Source organism: Geotrypetes seraphini, chromosome 9 (genome assembly GCF_902459505.1).
Source record: "Geotrypetes seraphini chromosome 9, aGeoSer1.1, whole genome shotgun sequence".
Classification (NCBI taxonomy): Eukaryota; Metazoa; Chordata; class Amphibia; order Gymnophiona; family Dermophiidae; genus Geotrypetes; species Geotrypetes seraphini.
In genome coordinates this window covers 127,393,430-127,416,841 of record NC_047092.1, presented here as the reverse complement: position 1 = coordinate 127,416,841, position 23,412 = coordinate 127,393,430, and the positions used below count along the sequence as shown (strand labels likewise).

General features: G+C 43.6%; 1 protein-coding gene across 2 annotated transcripts in view; it reads left to right on the top strand.

Moving 5' to 3' along the window:
- The first annotated feature begins 6,292 nt into the window (after nucleotides 1-6,292).
- The window catches only part of LOC117366816 (dysbindin-like), an 85,885-nt gene continuing 68,765 nt past the window's right edge, over nucleotides 6,293-23,412 (top strand). The window contains exon 1 of one of the 2 annotated variants that reach the window (XM_033958730.1): nucleotides 6,293-6,551. In XM_033958730.1, coding sequence (XP_033814621.1) covers nucleotides 6,509-6,551 — 43 coding nt within the window. In that variant the 5' untranslated portion in view covers nucleotides 6,293-6,508. Of the gene's footprint in view, nucleotides 6,552-7,417; nucleotides 7,529-23,412 lie in introns of those variants that run through there. The other variant, XM_033958731.1, reaches the window with a different exon arrangement.

Below are 23,412 nucleotides of genomic sequence, written 5' to 3'. Positions count from 1 at the left end.
TGATAGTATATCATGTCCAATTCCATATTCACTGAGGTGAGGCTATCCTCTATGTCACCCTTGAATACCCTCCCTGTTTCCGGCATTGTTGTTGTGTCCTCATTAGTAAAGACGGAGGCAAAGAATGAATTTAGCCTGTCTGCAATCTGTTTGTCTTCTTTAATGCACCCTTTCCTTCCTTGGTTGTCGAGAGGGCCTACTGCCTCTCTTGCTGTTTTTTTCCCTTTTATATATCTAAAAAAGGGCTTGAAGCTTTTAGATTCCTGCGCTATCTTTTCCTCATAGGCCGTTTTGGTGTCTCTTACTACCTTGTGACATTTCTTCTGATCAACCTTGTGACTGTTCCAGGCCTCCGTTGTTCGTTCGAGTTTCCATTTTTTGAACGAGTCACTCTTATCCCTTACCGCATCCTTCACCCCTTTAGTTAGCCAAGCTGGTTCTCCTTTGTTCTTGTTTCGCTTCCTTTGGATATCTGCGGAATGTAGAGAGTCTGCGCTTCGGTGATGGTATTTTTTAGTAGGGACCATGCTTGATCGACCGTTTTGATTCCGGCTGTCTTTTTTATGAGCCGTTTTTTAACCATGACCCTCATGCTGTCATAATTCCCTTTTTTGAAGTTAAAGGTTGTGGTTTGGGTCTTGGTTCTTTTCCCCTTCCCAATGCCAATTTTAAAATTGATCATGCTGTGATCGCTCGTCCCCAGGGGGACCATGACTTCCACATCTGATGTTCTCCCAGTTAAGCCATTGAGGACTAAGTCCAAGGTTGCGGATCCCCTTGTAAGTTCTCCCATCATTTGTTCTAGGAAGCAGTCCCCTATTGTTTCCAGGAACATCGTTTCCCTGCCGCAGTTCGAGGTTCCTAGGTTCCAGTTTATCCCTGAAAAGTTGAAGTCTCCCATGATCATTACATTACCCGTTCTACATTCATGATTGATTTCCTTCATCATTTCTTCGTCTGCTTCTTCTGTCTGTGCTGGGGGTCGATAATAGAGGCCAATTTTTGTGTCTGCATTGCTTATTCCAGGGATCTTTATCCAAAGGGACTCCAGTTTTTCTTTTCCTTCCATCTGCCCTTCTCTGATAGACTCTAATCCTTCTTGGACATAGAGGGCAATACCTCCCCCTTTTTGCCCTATTCTATCTCTTCTGTATAGTTTGTATCCTTGCAGTATTGTGTCCCATTCATTTTCTTCATTCCACCACATTTCTGTTATGCCAATGATATCAAGTTTTTCTCGTTTCGCTAGTGCCTCCAGCTCCCTCATTTTGTTTTTCAAGCTTCTGGCATTTGTGTACATACATTTGAGCTCCTTTGGTGCTGGCTTCTTGGGCTTTTTAGTCTTCGCAGCCCTCCATGTATCTATTTGCGCTCCTTCTCTGTCTCTTTCAATTGCAACATGCTCTTCCCCTTTATCCAAGCAGTTGTTTGTAGGTTATTCTTTGGGATCACCTGATGACCGGGCCATCGATTGGTTGTCGACTGTCGGCTCTCCCCTGTTCTTTAGTTTAAAGCCTTCTCAATGGTCTTCTTCATATTTTCAGCCAAGACTCTTGCTCCTTGCTTTGTGAGGTCTTTTCTATAGTATCTGCTTCTTCCCCAGAATGCCGTCCAGTTGCGTATGAAGTCAAACCCTTCCTCATCGCACCATCGTCTCATCCAGGCGTTGATTTCCCGCAGCTCCTCCTGTCTCCTTCCATCTGCTCTCGGTACCGGGAGGATTTCGGAGAAGGCCACTTTCACCTCCCTGACCTTCAGTATTCTTCCGAGTGAGCGGAGTCGACCCTTCATTTCTTCTCTGTCGTACTTCCGTCCGCTCACATCGTTGGTTCCCACATGGATAATCACAGCAGTGTCCTCTCCTCCTTTGCTGTCTATGATCCTGGTGATCCTGCTGGCTACATCCTTTATTCTTGCACCAGGCAGGCAGGTGACCAGTCTATCTTCCCTTCCTCCTGCGATGTGGCTGTCCACATTGCGTATAATAGAATCTCCAACAATGAACCCAGACTTCTTCAATCAGTGGTTTTTAGGGGGTCGCAAGCCTGTATCCATGGTGTAGGACCTGTCCTCTCTCTTCTGTGGTGCATCCCCAGACTGACTCTCATTACTTCTAAGTGTGTGGTTGTCTTCAATCTCCGTTTCAGCCTCTTCTTCAAATGTAGTGGAGCCTCCTTCCATATCGCCTGGGCCCTCTTCCTTAGTTGTTATTTGGGTACTGATCTCCAGCCCTGGGGCCATCACATGTTGCAGGTGAGCTTCCTCGATGAATCTCTCCAAATCCTCAATCACTTCGCTTGCGCTGGGCTCCCCTAGCAACTTCTCCTGCTTGCGGTTATCTTCTTTCCTGGCGAAGAGTTCTTCTAGTTCTGCCACAGTGCCCTCCAGCAGCCGGACTTGCTGTTTCAGGCTATCCAGCTCCATGCATCGGCCGCAAACGTATGCCCTAGACCCCGAGGGGAGGTAGTCATACATACTGCAGCCGGTGCAGAAGACTGGACAGCTCATCTTCTGTCTTCCGTGGGCAATCATGTCCTATTCTCCTTCTCAGTTGTCTCAGCTGGCTGCGTGTGTCCTTTCCTCTTGTTCGCTTTGCTCCTGTTGATTGCGAGTTGTGGTGGTACTGCTCAGTTGTTAGTGACCTGGAAGAAAACAAAGAAAACAAACAGGAAAGTAACTTACATTCTATGTCTCTCTGTTGGTCGGCTTAGCTTCCTGGCTCCTTCGCAAAGGCGCTCTCGCTAAAGCGAGCGCCTTTGCTGCTCGCTTTCGCCACGCGCCGAATGGCTGTGTGCCGTTGGCTCCCCTCTGTTTAAGGGGGAGTCCGGCGCACTGGTGATGACGCAATGGGGTGGGCGGAGCTCCCTCTCGCCACTACCCCACGCTGCCTGCCTGCTTGTTTTGTCTGCCTGTACTCCTCTCTCCCTCCTGGTGGCCTTTCTTCGCCGGTGCCCGCTGCCTCCTGCACCAACCGAAGTTGTGTTTAGCACCGCGGTCTCCTCTGTTTAAGAGGGAGTCTGGTACGCTGGTGATGACGCATTGGGGTGGGCGGAGCTCCCTCTCGCCACTACCCCACGCTGCCTGCCTGCTTGTTTTGTTGCCTGTACTTCTCTCTCCCTCCTGGTGGCCTTTCTTCGCCGGTGCCTGCTGCCTCCTGCACCGGCCGAAGTTGTGTGTGGTTGTGGTTACTGCAGATGGGCAGAAAGGCCATTTGGCCTTTATCTGCCATCATGCTTCTATATTTCTATGGCTTCATCTCCATCACCCTCACTGAGAGTTCATTCTACACATCTACCACCCTTTCCATGAAGATGTATTTTCTTACTCTTTTTTCAGTAGTACGTAACTCAAGGTGATTTACATTGAGGAACACTACTTATTTTTCTGTCCCTGAAGGACTTACAATCTAAGGTGTGCTGCACGGGAATCACTACCATGGCTTTGTTAAAGGGCCGGTAAATCTGTTTCCCCCTCTTTTACTAAGGTGTGCCAACCGATTAGCGCGTGCTAATTGAATTAGCGCACGCTAAACGTTAACGCGTCCATAAACTAACATGCACGTGCTAAATTGATTAGCACACCTTAGTAAAAGAGGGCCTTAGTGCACCTTAGTAAAAGGACTCCTAAGTTTGCACCTGAAGCAATGGAAGGGTAAGTAACTTGCCCAAGATCACAAGGAGAAGCTTTGGGATTTGAACTAGGCATCCCTGGTTGTCATCCCAGTACTTTAATCACCATGCTATAAAATAAGGAGGGGGGGGGGAAAGAATCCCAGAATAGTTGCAAATGAAGTTCATAATCTCCGTCCCAGCCCTATTCTTTGTTTTCTACATTTTTATTTCTATTTGTCGCATTATTTGCTTTGTGAACCATTTTGAATGACTTGTTCATAAAAATGGTATCAAATGGAAAAAATAAATATATAAATCTCAAAAAGAACAGAAGGAAAATTTCAAGTTGAAACAAACCCAACACTCTTTTGGCATCAGTCTTTCATTTTAACATGAAAAAATGCAGTAGTAGAATGCAATCTTTTCAGTATGCAGTTAATAGAATTTGTGCCAAAATTTCAGAAACTTGCTCTCACTGATTAGCTTCTTCACATGGAACCAATTTTATAAAAGAGTGCCTACAAAAATCCCTCAAAACACACCTATGTTATACCTATTTTATAAAGGCAAAATAGATGCCACACATGTACCTGACTCCTGCAGTAATATCCTATTCTGCACAAGTGTTTTAATACAAATTTGCATCTGCTCTAAGGCAGGTGTCATTTTGTGCATGTGATCTATGAGAGTAATTCTATAATAGACTGCCTAGATTTAGGTGATCAGAACATGCTATCAGTATTATTGTCATTTGCATGCATATGTAGTCACATACACACATAAATTCCCAGTTGACATTGGCGGGGTACAAGAAACAATATGATATGGTATAAATGACCATATTCCAGCTACAAAAAATACAGCAAAATTAGAAAAGGTTCAAAGAAGAGCAATGGTCAGAAAGGCGATGGAACTCCTGTCCTATGAGGAAAGACTAAAGAGGTTGGGGCTCTTCTGCTTAGAAACGAGACAGCTGAGGGGGACTTGACTGAGGTCTGCAAAACCGAGTGGTGTAGAACGAGTAAGAATGAATCGATTTTTCACTCTTTCAAAAAGTACACAGACCTGGGGATATGCAATGAAATTAAATGGAAATACTTTTAAAACAAATAGGATGAATTTTTTTTTTTTTTTCATTCAAGTTATAGCTAATCTCTGGAACTTATTGTTAGAGGATGTGGTTACAGCAGTTAATATATCTGGGTTTAAAAAAAAGTTTTGAACGTGTTCCTGGAGGAAACTGTCCATAGTCTGCTATTGAGATAGACATGGAGGAAGCCATTGCTTGCCCTGGGATTGATAGCATGGAGTGTTGCTACTATTTGACTTTCTGCCAGGTACTTGTGACTGGATTGGCCACTGTTGGATACTAGACTAGATGGACCATTGATCTGACTCAGCATGGCTATTTTTATGTTACATGATTAATCTAATCTAATCCTTAGGTTTGTATACCGCATCATCTCCACGTTCGTAGATATTCTGTAAGTACATACCAATTCTCAGTGTGTACTTTGGGGACAGGCATTCACATAGGTGACATGATTGAGACGTTTAAGTACGTCACAGGTCGTGTCGAGGTGGAAAACGATATATTCTTTCCCAAGGGACCCTCGGTCACAAGGGGGCACCCGCTCAAACTCAGAGGAGGGAAATTTAGTGGTGACACCAGGAAGTATTTCTTCACAGAAAGGGTGGTAGATCACTGGAACAAACTACCAGTGCAGGTGACCAAGGCCACCAGCGTGCTCGACTTTAAGAAAAAATGGGACACCCACGTGGGATCCCTTCGAGGGTCGAGTTAAGAAACCAGGTCACTAGCACTCAGACTTAATGGGGTGGGTCAATAGAGTGGGCAGACTTGATGGGCTGTGGCCCTTTTCTGCCGTCATCTTTCTATGTTTCTATGTTTCTAATTGGCAAAGTGTGGAGTACAATCGTGTACATAAATGATAAAATACTATCATTTGGAGCATGTTTTTTTTTTTAACATTCTAGGTGCAAGCATTTACACCAGCTCTGTGGCTGGTGTAAAGTGCTTGCCCATAAAATACAGGGACATCTATTTGACTTGTTATGCTGTATTCTATAAAGAAAAGTAGTGGTCTATTTTTCTGTATAGAATAAGCTCAAAAGAGACTTTTTTTTTTGGTACTTAGAAATAGGTTTACCTTGAGAGAATTACACTCGTGTCCATGCATGTGCGTTATACCTTTGCACCCCCAGAAATGTGCACATGCAGATCACACAAAACCGTGTGTGTTCTTTTCGGCGTGTGTACTTGTATAGATTCACCCACACATTTCTCGGGCATGTTACAATCCATTACATATTCATATTTTCATTCTACAGAATAAAATCAGACTGTCAAAAATCTGGTTCCAAGATTTTCTAACAAATCTATAAACAGCCTGCTCAGCCTTCACGAATCACACGTGTCTGTGTGGTCTCTTCTGCAAGACTTTTTGTCATGGTTCCGAAGTATTTATTTATTCATTTTCCTAAGCGGAGCTCTAACAGCACTAGAGAGCTGCAGCAGCTGAAATCTCCCTCCTGAAGTCTGCTACTGGTACGGGCTGCAGCATGTCCAGCTTCTTAGTTCCCCTCTTACTGCAAAGCTTGGTACATTCCTGTGCTCTTGGCAGCCAACTCTGAGAGTGGGCTGGTGAGAGGAGGGAGGGTGTGTGGAAGAGACTGAGGGAAGCGAGAGAGCCTGAGTCACACTGCGATCTACATTGAAGACCAGGGAAAAGAGAGAGAGAGAGCGTATCCGCTGAGTTGAAGTTCCCACAAAATGAGACTCTTCAGAACTCGGGTTTTCTAGAGCCCTCAGTGCCAAGTGGATTTCTTGACAGCACCTGCTGGCATTAGCATTTCTGATCCCCAGTCTGCTGGAGATGTCGGCATCAGGTGCTCCGAGTCAGAACAGGAGGCTGCCGTGTAAGTGCTGGGGTGTTGACAGGAGCTTTTGGAATCTGGAGAGATCTGTGTGTTAACAAAAGAAGGGGATCATAGATCAGAATAGGGATGGGACCCTTTGGCTGTACCACTTTTTTGATGCTTTCTGGGTGGTTTGGGAAACTAGGATGGGTTACAAAACGAGGGGCTAACAGACCCGTATCAATATCATTATAGCATTGATCCGTTGCCAAGTTCCTAAGCTCTGTAAGTTTCCAAAGGTTTGCAAAGTGATTTGGAGATGCTGTGCCAAGGGAAGATGGTGCTGGGGCAGTAAATGTTGAGCCTTTTACCAAAATAATGTTCTTGGTTTGAGCTGTTGTAGCTGAAAGTGAGAGATTAATGTTGAGAATCCAAACCCTTCCTACAGTAGAAAAGACTTTTAATTCATTTCTTCAGACATGCCTGGAAAGAGGAAGGCTGCTGAATGCTCTGATCCTCTTGTCAGAGTGACTCATTGATACTGGCTTGGTTTCAGAGTGCCCTATTTTACTTACTCCTCTCTTGAACTATTCACATACAGGTCATTCTGTCATTAGGGCAGATACTGTCAACTCCTCAGCCTCCCTCTCTGGGATTAAGTGTACTTCTCAGTATGTTTCACATGAGGACATGCGATGCCCTGTCTCTGAACTGCTGATACCCTTCCCCCACCCTCCTTGTAGTCCCAGCTGTGCACCCCCCCCCCTCCCCAAGACACACTAATACTCCCTGTTCCTGCTATGTGTGTTTCCTCCTCTCCCCAGTGCTTATGGCAACTCCCTTCTCATGTTTCCATGGAGACTGATTGTAATGAAGCACTGAAGCAAAGTTGTTCGGGGAGTTGTTGGTCCTACTTTTTCCAGGCTGCACTTATGATGGGGTGGGTCTTTACTAGCAGGCCTTGGGATATTGGATATTTCTGTCACCAGCCTGCCAGGACTGAACCTAAGACCTAGAAACAAGGACAGGAAGTTATGGTAGGGTTAATTTTCCATTGTTGATGCCAATCTTTGGTTCTCTTTCCCCTTTGCCTGTGTTCTTTTTTTTCCTCTTCCTTCCTGGGAGTACGAAGCCATATTTAGATATTTCAGCCCTTCAGAGTTTAGTTTATAAATCTTTTTCTAAAGTCTTATTGAATTTCATGTCTCTTCTTGTTTTCACCAAGAGAGCATAAATAAATCAGAGTTTCAACCTTGCATACACCACAGTCACAGAATCTTGCAGTATCTGCTGCCTGCCTCCTTGTGTAGTGTCTGATGAATATATCTCTCTCACCTGAAGAACAATATCACACAAACTTTTAGCACCCTCCTCCTTATTGGAACATTGTCTACCTAAGTCAAGAAACTGACAATCATGGGACCTGATAAGAAATCCATCCATACAGAGACATAGGCATGCACACCATCACGTACAGAGACACTGAGATATGTACAGACGTGTGAAGCCAAATTATACACCGAGCACCTAGATTAGAACTGGAATGTCAAAAATCAAGATTTTCACAATTTCTAGCCTATTTTAGCAAAGGCCCGTTGAATATGGTGCCCTTTATAAAATATAGCAGAAAAACATTTGAGAAAAGCACATGTCTACAAAATGAGTGGTATTTACGTGGTAATGTTTGCTATCTACAGGTTATACAGAAGTATGTATAGTTGCTGTTTTCTTCAAAACCCCATGTATAAGAACAGCCACTATAAAGCCAACCCTCAATTACTTTTCTAATCTCTGGCAAAAATAAGCAGGATGCTAACCCATGTAAATGCCCAAAGGAGGTGCAAAAGCTGATGAAGAAATATTTTAAAATATATGTATATTCCTGTGCAAAATCAGAAATACAAACGTGCACACACACATATATACACTGTGAACTGAAAGCAAAACCACATCAAAATATTTTTTATCATATCTTCCACAGAACTTGGCTGATTCTTATGAAATTTAGTGTGTCATGTCCTGAATGAAGTGATGTAAAATGTTGTAAATATTTTCCACTGCACCACAATGCGACCTTATGAAAATGAATTGTGAATTAAATAAAAACACATCAAAAATTGTTATGGCATATCTTGCAGAAAATATAAAGTCAAAAAGTAATGTTTCAATTAAGTAGATGTTCAAAGTGCACTCCCTTTGCACGAAGGTACGCCTTCAGCCTTGGCTGCCACTGATCTATGGAATTGTCAATGATGCTCTGCTTTAGCTCAGCCCAAACAGAGATGAGGAGCTGTTTAAGGTCTTCGACGTCAGATATCACACTCTGGTAGATGCATTCCTGTATCAGCTCCCAGATCTGGTAATCAACTGGGTTTAGGTCTAGATCAATGAAGTCTGGGGTCTCCTGATGTAGTAGTTCTATGGGGTCTGTTAGTGCTGCCCGATTCATCGATTCATTTCGGGTGAATCGGTTCAAATTGATTCAAAAACAAAAAAATTGGCCTCCCGATTCGGTGACTGACCCTTCCCTCTCGCCCCCTAAAGCAGGATCTGCAGTGCTGCCTCTTGCTGGCCGGCCGCTGCCGCTCCTGCTTTAAAGGGCGAGTGGGGAATGTCAGTCGGAAAGTGTTCTGTCCGGCTTCCCCCCTGGTCTCCCGGCATCAATTTACCTAATTTCAGCAGCCTGCATAAGATCGCTAGTTCTAGCGATCGTTGCAAGCTGCCATAGGTCTTCCGAGCTGCCTTCTCGCTGCCGCATCAGAGGAGGGACAGAACCACAGCAGAGAGAAGGCAGCTCAGAAGACCAATGGCAGCTTGCAAAGATCGCTAGCACTAGCAATCTTATGCAGGCTGCTGAAATTAGGTAAATTGAAGCCGGGAGGCCAGGGGGAACACGCAGGCCTTCCGGGGGGGGGGCAGTCCTTTGGGGGGGGGTTTGTACGGGCCTTCCGTGGAAACACGCAGACCTTCCGGGGGGTGCAGTCCTTCGGGGGGGGGGGGGTTGTACAGGCCTTCAGGGGGGGACAGGCAGGCCTTGGGTGCAGGCCTTCAGGAGGACAGGCAGGCTTTGGGTGCAAGCCTTCAGGGGGGACAGTCAGGCCTTCAGGGGTGGGGTGCAGGCCTTCAGGGGGGACAGGCAGACCTTCAGGGATGTGGTGCAGACCTTCAGGGGGGGGTGCAGGCCTTCACTGGGACAGGCAGGCCTTCAGGGGGGGTACAGGCCTTCAGGGGGGACAGACCTTCAGGGGAGGGGGCCCTGGTGTAGAAGTACACAGAGGGAGGGAGGGAAGTGGGGGTTTAAAGAGACGTGCATATGCCGGACTTTGGGGGGAACAAATAATGGGTCTAAAAATAGAGGAGAGGGAGAGAGATGATGGACAATGGGATTTAGGGAGGGAAGGAACAGAAAGGGAGAGAAGTTGGACACAAGGGATAGTGTGGAGGGAGGATAGAGATACTGGATAGGAGGGTAGTTGGGAAAAGAAAGGGAGAGATGGTGGACCCTGGGGTGGTGGAGAAGGAGGGAGAGATGCTGGATGAAAGGGTAGTTGAGAAAAGGTGGATCTGTGGATGGAGACGAAAAAAATAAAGATACCAGACCTCCGGGGAGGGAAGGGAATCGGAAGAAGAGGACAGAGATGGCAGATGGATAGTTAGCATGAGGAAAGAAGAAAGAAGAAGACCCTGGCAAGCAAGTTATCAGAAGACAACCAGAGCCTGGGACCAGCAAGATCTGAATAATGACAAGACAACAAAAGGTAGAAAAAATAATTATATTTTCTGTTTTGTGATTACAATATGTCAGATTTGAAACATGTATCCTGCCAGAGCTGGTGTTAGACCGCAAATGTGAGCTAGGATTTAACAGAGAGAGGAAAAGTCTTTTTTGTTTGTTTACACCACAGCGCCAGTGTGGTTAGAAGGCAAAGGGGGTGAAGAGACTATAAAAGGGGTGAAGAGGCTATAAAATAAACCCACCAGGATGTTTTAAAAAAATACCCAATTGGGCAGGAAAATCAAATCGAATTGAAAAATCAATTCAATAGGCTGAATCGAATCGAAATTTTTTTCCTGAATTGGGCAGCACTAGTGTCCGTTGCCCAATGTGCTAGGGCATTGTCCTGTTGAAAGATAAAGTAGTCTCCTGACATGCGACAGATCAATGGCAACAGCTTCTGTGTCAAGAGGTCATCCAGGTAGTATGTGTCATTGATCTTAACCCCAGGATCGATGAAGAACAGATCTGTGAATCCGAGTTTCAAGATTGCGACCGAAACCATGACTGGCTGAAGGTCAGGTGGGACCATACTAGGCATTTGGCGTTGACCTCATGCTTCAGTGTTGTTGAGAGCACATACAGGCAATTTATTCTGTGTGTTATCGGTGGAGCTATCTTTTCATTTGTAAACCAGATGAAGCTGCTACTGTGCTCTGGGCACTTGGTCAAAAGCTGCTTGCACCTTTTCAGGCGTGTCTTTGTTGTATAAAGTTAACTCTTGGGCATGACGCTCTTTAAGATAATTTCATTTCAGATTGTCATGAATTAACTTAACCACAGTTGTCTGGCTTATTCCTGTTTCTCTGGCGAGTTGTTTGGTGTGTTTGCGGCTCGTCCTCCTGGCTCAATACAAGATTGCATACAATGTCAATGTGCTCTTGTGTGCGAATCGAGCATGGTCATCCACTGCCTGGCTTATGAACCACAGTGCCCGTTGCTTGGATCTTGTGTAGCAGCACATCAAGGCTTTTTTTTTGTTCCAACTCTTCTGTGGGAACTCTTTCAACACTCATCAACTGCTTTAACCTTTTAGCAGTACCAAGGCCTGGATTCACTAACCTGCCCGATCGGGCAGATCCGATGAATTCAGGAACGAAAAATATGCAGATGGGTGCAATCGGAGGAACACCCCCATTTGCCTGCACGGATCACTCGATAGCGATCCATGCGCATGCGCAGACCATCTGTAGATGGTCTGTGCATGCCCGTCTGAGACGTGACCTTTTTTTTTTTAACTTAAAACTTTTTTGTTAGTTTTTAGCCCTGCGAGCCCGTGGCTTTAACCTGCTTTAAACCCACGGGTTAAAACCACGGGCTCGCTGGGCGGGGAAGGGCAGGAGAGCTTCAGGGAAAGGCAGGAGAATGGCGATGCGGCAGGAGAGCTTCAGGGAAGGGCAGGAGAACAGCGATGCAGCAGGAGAGATTCGGGGAAGATCGAGGCAGAGCAGGGCAGCATTCAAGGCAAGCAGGCAGGAGAGATTGCAGGGAAGAGAGCAGGGCTTCCAGTCGGAAAGACGTTTTCGACTGGTCCCCAGCAGTCGCTTCTTCAGATGATCGGCCAGCCCAGTTGGATCGGAAATTTGGTGTTGTGAATCGCATCCCAGCCTTCTTTTCATGCGTTCACCTCAATTGCATGCACAGATTCAAAGCAGATCGCAGAAGAGGTAAGTGAATCAGGCCAGATGGAAATTTGATAGTAAAGGGGTCGCAAACTGATCGGTACACGATCGGTTTTGTTTTGTGAATCTAGCCCCAAGTTCTTTATCAGAATTCGGTCTTCTGCAGTAAAAAAAAAAACATTTTGATATAGAGACTCTTTACAAACTTCCCTCATTACTGTTGTTTATTTTTGAAATAATCGGTATTGGTATATGATAACGAAAAGGGATGATATAAATGTGATTGTTCCTTCAGAGAATCACATATGCGGGGAGGGTTGGAATTGGGAGAGGGGGGTTAAAGGGTTAGGGGGTGTTATGGGAAAGGGAAATGGGAGCATAACTGATGAGAGATTGGGATTATAAATATGGAAGAAAGTTCTCTTTCTTGATTAATCAATGGGTTTTACAGCTAGGAGAAAAACATGTTTTGGGTAGGCAGTGGTTTGGTACAGGGCGGTGCAAGTGGCTGGGACAGCACCTCTACTACTACTACTACTTATCACTTAAATAGCGCTGAAAGGCATATGCAGCACTGTACATTTTGACATTTATAGACAGTCCCTGATTGGAAGAGCTTACAATCTAACTTGGACAGACAAACATTGAGTTAGGGATACAGAATCCAAGGTGAGCGGAGTTAGGAGTTGAAAGCACCCTCAAAGAGATACTTCTGCGTGTATCCCATAGCAACAATTCATTTTCACAAGGTAATGTTGTGGTGCGGTGGGAAATGTTTACAACATTTTACATCAACTTCATTCAGAACACAATGCACTAAATTTCAGAAGAATTGCCCAAATTCTGTGGAAGATACGACAAAACATTTTGGTGTGGGTTTTTATCGATTCAAAGTGTATAGTATAAGGACTGCAATTTAATTCTGCAATTAATGCATTAATTTTTAATCACTATTAAAAAATTAATTATGTTGCAGCATCTCCTGCCTCCTGTAATCATCTCTTCTATTCTCTTCCACCCCAATCCCTGTTCTCAGCATGATCTGGCATCTTTTAAGTTTTCTTCCACACTGGTCTACCTTAAAGGTGGTTTTCTGTTGATCCCCAGCAGTGGCAGCATTGCACATATACTGTCTGCAACCTGGTCAGAAGCTTCCCCTCTAACCAGTCCCACCCATGCAAAAACAAGAAATGATGTTAGAGAAGACAGAATGACCAGAGGGAAAGCTTTTGAGAAGGCCACATGCAGTATATGTGCAATGCTGCCACTGCCAGGGATCAACAGAAGACCACCTTTAAAGAAGACCAGCAAAGTGGGGGCGGGGGGGGGGGGATTGAGTTGGGGGAAGGAAGAGAGCAGAATTGGAGGGCTACTGGTGGAAGCTAAGGTAGAGGCAGTGAGCTCCAGCAGCCACAAGAATCACCACCAAGTTTGTGTTGCTGCTCATGGAGGTGGTGTGGAGGGAGGGTGGAAGAAAGGGAAAAAAGAGAGAGAGAGAGAGATAATGAACCCCATGAAAGAAAGAAGATGGGAGAAATGTTGGATCTGGGGGGTGGAAAGGAGGGAGATTATTAGTCCTTTAGGGAAGGGGGGTGGGATTGTATTTACTGCCCTTCTATGATTAAAATCAAACTGATTTACATAATATATACAGTTACTTATTTTGTAGCTAGGGCAATGAAGAGTTAAGCAACATGCCCAGGGTCATAAGGAGCTACTGTGGGAAATAAATAAAATACCTTTAATTGTGCTATTAATTGGATAAAAATTTTTAATCGAAACACAGCCCTAATATAGTTAGACCAGTGTTTCCCAAACCTGTCCTGGGGGACCCCCAGCCAGTCAGGTTTTCAAGATATCCCTAATGAATATGCATGAGAGAGATTTGCATATAATGGAAGTGACAGGTATGCAAATCTCTCTCATGCATATTCATTAGGGATATCTTGAAAACCTGACTGGCTGGGGTCCCCCAGGACAGGTTTGGGAACCCTGAGTTAGACTATACAAATCATGCCTAGAACATGTCCTCTTAGAATCTATGGGGATGATATTCAGCGGGTAGTAGGTGGTAGACTGTCCTACCCAATCACACAGCACTATTTAACCAAAGAATGCTGCTATCAGCTCTAGCCACAGCAGCACTATCCGGATAGTGCTGGGGTGGTCTGGGGGCGAAGTTAAATCAGATCTGGAAGTTATCCAGGCATCACTGATAATCATTGATCAGGTCCTATGATGAGAGCCACTCAGGAACAGAGGAAACAGTTCTTGGCCCTGAAATCCAGGGCTTTGGCTATTGGAGAAACTTTTTTCCTGCATTTTCCCTGTAGATGTATTTTACAATATCAGAGTAAATAATTTATATTTTTTGATCATTCTCATCTGGAGAAATTTCTATTGGAATATGATAAAAAGGGCTATTAAAATATTTTAAAAATTATTTACCTTGAGAATATCCTTGCAAATCTCTGCTTGATATGGACGTTAGAAACATTTTTTTATACTGGTAATATTTCTTATGTTTGATGAGGGTTATTCTTTTCTTGAATATGTATAATTGAAATTGCTAAATTTAAAAAAAAGCAGTCCTAATTATACCTGGTTAGTTATCCAGGTACTGGCACTGAACATTGACTGGACCTGGATAATTTCCAGCGCCCAGGAAGGTTCTGAAAATTCAGTGCCAGTACTTAGGGCTCCTTTTACAAAGGTGTGCTAGTTGTTTTAGCTCACGCTAGCCGCTACCGCCTCCTTTTAAGCAGGCGGTAGTTTTTCGGCTAGCGCGCACTAATCGTGTGCATGCACTAAAAATACTAGCGCACCTTCGTAAAAGGAGCCCTAAGATAGCTAATATTGAATAATGCCCCCTATGTGTCCCATGGCATCTACACATGTAAATAATGAAATCTGATATATGTATGTATGCCACTTAAATGTGTAAATGCCATTACTTACATGATATATAGATACTGTCAACCATTCTCAAATGATCTCCATAAAGAACACAAACACAAACCCATATACTAAAATGAACATGCTAAGAGATATTGTCTGTATTTTATTTTATTTTCAATGTGGCCTGTTAACTCATCTTTTCTCCTTTTCCTTCTATATCAGTTGAAACCAGTGCTTCATGTGTACCTATTTAGGGATTGTCTTCTGTTCATTAATGCCACAGAGGTATTTAATCATCTCTATTACCGTATTTCCCCATGTATAGGCCGCGGCCTATACATGGGCTTTACAATCCCCCTGCAGTGGGTACAGCTTCCTTATATGGGGCAGCCTATCTAAATACATCGTAGATAAGCCACCTCATTGGAAGATCAGCCATGGAGTCCCCCATACCTGCAGCTCCCTCCTGGACGGCTGACTGTTACCTCCTGCCTCATCGCGGCCAGCGGTACAGGGCAGGAGCATTCTTTTCAGCATCCAGCCGGCCCGGTGTTGCTTCCTCAATGCCACGACAAGGCAGGAGGCAGCCGGCAAAGGTATTTACTGGGGGTGAAGGGATATATAGGCTGTCCCAGACGCCCCATTGAATAGGTTGTTTTAGGTTTTAAAATGCTTAGATAAGCTGTTTCTAGTAACATGGGGCAGCTTATCTAAGAGTTTTAAAACCTAAATTGACATTTCCTGCAGCCTATACATGGGGGCGTCCTATACATGGGGAAATACGGTATATCTCCCCTTTCCTGCCTTTTTTCCAAAGTATATATATTGAGTTCTTCTCGTAAGTTTTTCTCCATATGCTTTATGGCGAAGATCACTGACCTCTTGACCAACTCCATCAGGTTTATATCTTTTTGAAAGTTTGGTCTCTAAAATTATACACAATTCTCTAAATGAGGTCTCACCAAAGAAATATGCAGAAGTGTCAACATGTAACCTCAAGGTCATCTTTGACTTCTCTCTCTCTACAGCAATCTGCTAAAGCCTGTCACTTCATCGTCTATAATATTACCAAAGTTCGGCCTATCCTTTCTGAGCACACTTCTAAAACCCTTATCCACACTCTCATCACCTCTCGCTTAGATTACTGCAACCTGCTTCTCTCAAGTCTTCCACTCAACCATCTTTTTCCTCTTCAATCCATGCAAAATTCTGATGCATGATTTATATTCCACCAGAGCCACCATACTCACATTACTCCTCTCCCCAAGTCACTTCCATGCCTCCCCATTCATTTTTGAATATAGTTCACCCACTCTGCAGCCCCACAATATTTCTCCACACTTATCTTCCCCCTATGTTCTCCCCTATGAACTCTATTAATCGGGCAGGTCTCTCCTATCTGTACCCTTCTCTTCCACTGCTAACTCCAGACTCCATCTTTTCTATCTTGCTGCACTATATGCATAGAACAGACTGCCTGAGTCATTACGTCAGCCTCCATCTCTATCAGTATTCAAATTCAAGCTAAAAGCCCACATTTTTTAGGCTGCTTTCAACTCTTAACTCCCATTCACTGTAAAATTACCTATGCCTATTCTATCATTCTCTCTGCAAGAAACTCCAACCCCTATATGTCCCTATTTGTCTGTCCACATTAGATTGTAAGCTCTTCTAAACATAGCCTTGTAAATTGTAGTAGTAGTGTTATCACCTCTTTTTTTCCTGCTGGCCATTCCTCTCCCTTTAGTTTACACCCAAGCATCCTTCTGGCTTATCACATCATCTTTCTTACCTGTTTGACAACCTCAAGAACATCACATACCATCACACCCAACTCCTCTTTTGTCTGCAAAAGTACTTCACCTTCTAAACTGTTCCACTCCCTTGGGTTTTTGTTGCTCAAATACATTACTACCCTGCATATTTCAGCATTAAATCTTAGCTGCCAAATTCCAGACTATTCTTCAAACTATGCTAAGTCCGTCCTCATGTTATCCACACAATGAGGGGTTGAGATTTTGATATCATCCACAAACCCTACCAGACAGCCCTTCCACAATACTGCTTACAAAAATGTTAAAAACAGCTGGACCAAGAACTGAACCTTGCAGCATACCACTAGTAACATCCCTTTCCTCAGATTGAGCTCCATTTGCTACTACCTTCTGTTGTCTTCTACTCAACCATAAACTGGTTTGAGTGTGGTTGTAAAACTACAAAAAGGCTATATACAAGTATCCATTCCATTCCCCCCTTCTCCCGCCCAAATCCTGTCACTTTAAGGCTGATATTGAGGGCACAGTTTATAGATAAGTTGTCTATGCAAAACTGTCAAAGGCTTTGCTAAAATCTAAGTACAGTACACCATATCTAGCAGTCTCTCTCAATCTAACTCTCTGGTCACCTAGTCAAAATAATCAAATTTGTCTGACAAGACCCATGCCTACCTCAAATTCTGCAATCCCTTAGCTTCCAGAAACCTCATTATTCCCTATTTTAGAAAGGTAGCCATTCATTTACTTACCACAGAAGTCAGACTAAATGGCCTGTAGTTCTCAACATCCTTCTTACTTTCACTTTTGTGGAGAGAGACCACATCTAAGAAGCAAAAAGACTTGTGGAGAGTTGATGTCCAAGATGAAGACTTTTATTAAAACAAAATAGATAATCCACATAAAAATGTCTAGGGCCTGAACCACTGGAAACAATGGACCCAAAACGGTCCGTGTTTTGACACTATGGTCTTCTTCAGGGTCCCTATAGGCCCTATAGGCAGGCTTGTGGATTAAATAATGAGAACAATAGCTCCTAGGCTGGTGAGATACACTCAATAGCGAATATCCACCCTTCTCCGGTTCCTAGTTGTAGAGATGGAGCCAAAGAAGATGCAAAAGCTGATAAAGAAATATTTTAAAATATATCTATTTTCCTGTGCAAAATCAGAAATACATATGTACATACACACAAAACCTCCCTAAGCTCCTTTAGTACCCTGGATACATGTCATTTGGTTCCATTGCTTTGTCCACCTTTAGTTTAGCTAGCTCCTCACAAACACAGTACTCTGAAAATCATTCAAGGTCTACCATACTTCCTATTTATATTTGTTTCTGTGATCCTACTCCTGGCCCTACATCTGTGAATACAAAATAGAAGTATTTGGTAATAAATTCCACCTTATCTTTATCTATTCCTCATCTTTACCTCTGAGTCTCACAATGCTACTTTTGCACTTTCTCCTATCACTAACATATCTAAAAAAAAATGTCTAGCCCTCTCATTTTCCCTTATTGGCTATTTTTTCTTCCATTTGCACCTTTGCTTTCCTGACTATTGTACCAGCTTCACTTAGCTTTTCCAGACATTGTCACCTGACTTCCTCTTTCTGCAATCTCTTGTAGTTTGTGAAGGCTAACCTCTTTTTACTTAATTTTTCAGCTACTACTTTTACCAAAGCAGCCTTCTTTTTCTCATACTTTTTATTTGCTTTCCTTACAAAAAAGGTTTATTGCCCTTAAAATAGATAAAATGGTGGGGCTGGAAACATTTTTACACCTCTCCATATCTGCACCCTGTGTGGCCACAGCACTCACACAGTGCTGATTTCAGCAATGGCCCTGCGGCTGGGAACTGTGCAGCAATGCTCTTTCCAACACTCTGTTAGCTTAAAATTTGACCACTAGATATCATCCTTATTGATTACCATGACTTCCACACACAGGCTAAGAACACTGCCACTAGAAATCCCAGCTAGAGCCCTGGTCATCCTGGAGTGTTAAATGGGAATCAAACCAGAGATAGGATTACCATATAGCTCCAGAAAAAGGAGGACAGATTGAGACATCCAGGTTTTACTTCCATTACTTCCATAAAACCCGGGTATCTCAATCCGTCCTCCTTTTTCTGGAGCCATATGGTAACCCTAACCAGGGATCTTCTGCAGAACTACTGCACATAGCTTAGGAACCAACTTTTCAAAATTACTGGAGTGCTAAACTCAATGAAAATCACCTCTCTCGAGACACAGTGAGCTTGTTCAATATTGGGAGTGCTCAAGCACCCACAGAGCAGGCTCTTATAGACTGCACTTGCCATGGAAAGGTGACTTGCCTGTCTGTGCTTACAATCAAAGCAGTTTTCATATTATATACAGATACCTATTTTGTACCTGGGGTAATGGAGGGTTAAGTGACTTGCCCAGAGTCACAAGAAACTACAGTGGCAATTGAACCCAGTTTCCCAGATTCTCAGATCATTGTACTAACCACTGGGCTACTCTTCCACGTCACAGAACCATCATAGTAGCCCCCTCTCAGGGTTACCAGATTTTCCTGAAGGAAAATCCAGATCCATGGCCACGCCACCAGGCCCACCCAGTTCTGCCTCGTTCTGCCTGTGTCAGACCCCGTTCTGCCTCCAGCCCCACCCACAGACAGCATAAGCAGAGAGACTTGGAATCATCTAACCTAGGGGTAGGCGATTCCAGTCCTCAAGAGCCATAGGCAGGTCAGGTTTTCAGGATATACACAATGAATATATATGAGATGGATTTGCATGCACTACCTCCTTGAGATGCAAATCTATCTCATGCATATTTATTGTGGATATCCTGAAAGCCTGGCCTGCCGGTGGCTCTCGAGGACCAGATTTGCCTACCCCTGATCTAACCTAAGTAACCATCTCTTATCTTGCCACAGATATGGGTCTATGGTCTCATCTCTATGTCAAGAACCTACAATAAGACCCATGTTTGCATGGTGCCAACATTACCATGCTGCTACAAATTGTCCCATACCAAAGAAGTAAGCTCGTTGAGTGTCAGTGAGTACTGAGCACCCCCTACTACTGAGCAAATTCATTCACTAGGACCAGGAAGGGGCAATTTGCTTTGTGTTTGGCACCTCAATCATTTTGAAATGTTGGCACTTATGCCTACAGGCCTTACTCTTCAGGTCTTCAGTAGGAGGTAGCAAGGAACTACGGTACACCAAGTACTGTAATGCAGACCTTCTCAAATAGGGTCGTGGCATGGGTGGGTGCTCTACAGGACATCACTATCCTCTGCTGCTCTGAGATCACATGCTCTCTGCAATCACACATGGCTTAGAAAAGTGGTAAACACTGGTCTAGTGGTACCTAAGCTATTTTTGACACAACCTTTGTAGCCAGGATTCATTTTGGACCTGGCCTAGCTGTCAGAAATGGATCTCTGTTGGTGAGGGGATAGTGGGTTGTCTATGAATTGTGGTGTTGCAGCATAGAACCACATCTCACTTCTGTGTTGGACACAGCTCAGACACACAGGGCAACCTCTTTCTCATGTATTTGTCTCTGTTTCCAGCCATGTTTTCCTCGTGCATACTTGCAGTCAGCAAAATAGATCAGAATGGCTGAATGGTTTGTATTATAGCTTACATATAGTGCAAAGCAACAGTCATATACCAGGATCTACAGATTTACAGCCAGCTACTAGCAGACATAATAGCCAAAAAAAGATCAGGTGCTCCTGCTGACATATTTACTTTGTAGCCTCTGCCATATAAGCAGGCACACCCTCATCCATTTCAGACATTGTGCAAGAATGTGTGGTGTGAGATATTCGGTCTTCCTGGAAGAAATAAACCCAGACACTAGTACTATTTCCATCTCCCGAAGTATAGCTGTTTCTCTTTTTAGCCCTGATCTAAGGCCCTGTGCTTACATACTTCCACTGAACTCTTAAGCAATTTTTCCATATTTAGTAAAACTATTTTTCTAAAGTGTCTCATCCTTTGAGAGAGAGGATTGGCCTTTATTTGTCCACCAAAAAGAAAAAACACAAAACCCAGAACTCAGATGTTGTGTTACAGATATACTGTACATATCTGCCTATTGAACCACACCCCCACCCCATCTCCATTTATAGAAACATAGAAACATGATGAAAGATAAATGCCAAATGGCCCATCTAGTCTGCCCATCCACAGTAACCATTATCTTTTTCTCTCTCTGAGAGATCCCACGTGCCTATCCCAGGCCCTCTTGAATTCAGACACAGTCTCTGTCTCCACCACCTCTTCCGGGAGACTGTTCCATGCATCTACCACCCTTTCCGTAAAAAAGTATTTCCTCAGATTACTCTGGAGCCTATCACCTCTTAACTTCATCCTATGCCCTCTTATTGCAAAGAGACTCGACTCATGCACATTTATATTATATAGGTATTTAAATGATTCTATTATATCTCCCCTCTCCTGCCTTTCTTCCAAAGTATACAGATTGAGTGAGATCTTTAAGTCTGTCCCCATACGCTTTATCACGAAGGCCACACACTATTTTAGTAGCCTTCCTCTGGACCTATTCTTTTCATATCTTTTTGAAGGTGCAGCCTCCAGAATTGTACACAATATTCTAAATGAACTATAAGAACTGGGGGCAAGGTTCTCAAAACTTTAATGCGGTTGCTAAACTATTTCCCGGCAGTTTAGCCTGCATGCATTTTAGCGGCAGATTATCAAAACAGATTATCTCTGTCTTTAGCGAGGTTTATAGCAGTCTTCGACAATGACATGCAAATGTGCTCTTTAACATTAAAATGAGCCCTCCGGTGGATTCTTAAAAATTGCTGAGGCATTTTCAAAGAGCAGCGTCAGCTCTTGGTGACAAAAAGCAGCGACTGGTCCGGGGGTGACATTATAGTGCCAGCACTTGGGTTTTGAGTGTGGCTAATGGAAAAAAAAAGTGTATCTATATATTTTAAGTGGAGGATAGTAAAATCACACTTCTTTTGAGTTTTTAGGAGAGACAGGCATGTTAAAAGCCAATGTTTCTTCTTGAGCGCATGTTTGATACCCTTCTCCTGTGTGTCTGGCTGTGGGTCTTGATTAAATTTTACCTTAAAAACAAATTACAAGATTTATCTGAATTATAGTAGTTTTTTTGAGAGAAAGGCATGTTTTATATGCGATTGATAAAAGTTGACGTTGCTTCTCCTCTCTCCTACCATTCGTCCAATAGCTGTTGTATGCCTATGATTGACAAACTGCTTACAGCTTATATGATATTTTTTCTTGTGTTTTGATTTTGATTGTCAAAATTATAAAACTAATAAAGAAATATATAGATTTTTTAAAAATGGTAGAATATAAGTAATCTTTAAAAACCAGACTTAAAAAAAACAACAACCCAGCAGGACCTTCACACTCCTAACATATCCCCTTATCATCAGCTTTATCACGCCAAACAAAACCTTCACAAATCCAAAATACCCCTCTCCCTATACACATGCACCATAACCCCTCATTATATCCAGTAGTACTCCACATTCCCAGCAAACCTATACTATACTCTTTAATACTCCCAACAGGATTTTCATACTTCAAACATAGCCCTCACTGTAGATCTGTAAATAGTAGGATACGAGAAAGCATTTTTTTTTTTTTAAATAAATAAAATCCTCATTACTCTCAACAGAACCTCCACTAACCTACCATATCCCTACTACTCAATAGGATCTCCATATTCCCAAAATTTCTACTAACATAACCCTCAGCATTCCTAGAAACACCTCAGAACTCCCAGTTCACCCCACCATAGACTATAACCAAATTTATGAAGTAAGTTTGAGATGAGTTTTGGTGAGGACTTTAAACTAGAGGGTGACACGGGAACCTTTACCTTGGCAATACTGTGGTAATGGGAAGAATCCCAGAAAAACCCCCAGGAATGCCACAAAAGCGGTGGACTGTTCCACAGTAGTATTGCAGGAACAGGAAATATTCTTGTGGCATTCCCATGGTATTGGGGAAGCATCTGCCACCACCACCTCTACTACTTCTGTTTATCCTATCAGCAATAGCGGTAGTGACAAAACAAAGTTAAAGCCATTGCCGGTCCGTTCTCTTCCTCCTTGAGGTTGTCAGATGTGCCTCCCTCTGACATCATTTCCAATTCCAGGGAAGAAGCTGCAGCTTCGAGGAGGAAGAGAATGAACCTGCAACGGCTTTACCTTTGTTTTGCCTCCATCACTGCTGCTTTTAGAATGGAGAAGCAGCAGTGGTTGTGGCAGAGGCAGCGGTGGGGTCAGATGAGAGGGGTAGCTGGATGCAGGAGGGGAGATCCTGAATAGAAGGGACAGAGGGGACAGACACACTTGATGGAAGGGGAGGAGGATAGACATGCTGGATGAGGGAGACAGGGGACAGACACTCTGGATGGAAAGGGAGGGGAAGAATAATAATAATTTTATTTTTTATATACCGCCATACCCAGAGAGTTCTAGGCGGTTTACATCAATTACATTAGGATCTACGTTAACAAGCAGATTTACAAACAAATAATCGATTATGTAATAAGTAAAAACCGAAATTGACAGAAGATGGAAGGAGCTTGTTGAGGATAGGGAAGAGAGAAGCTATTAAGGGGGGAGAGGGGGGGAAGGGGGGCAAGGTGATAATGTGAACGGGTGGGGCCATTAGGGGTCTTGTTTACTGAATAGGTAGGTTTTCAGTGATTTTCTGAAGTCGAAGTAGGAGGGGGCCTCGAGTATCATTTGGGCCAGCCATGGGTTGAGCTTGGCTGCTTGGTAGGCGAAGGTTTTGTCTATGAATCTTTTAAAGTGACAGAGTTTTAGCGAGGGGAAGGCGAA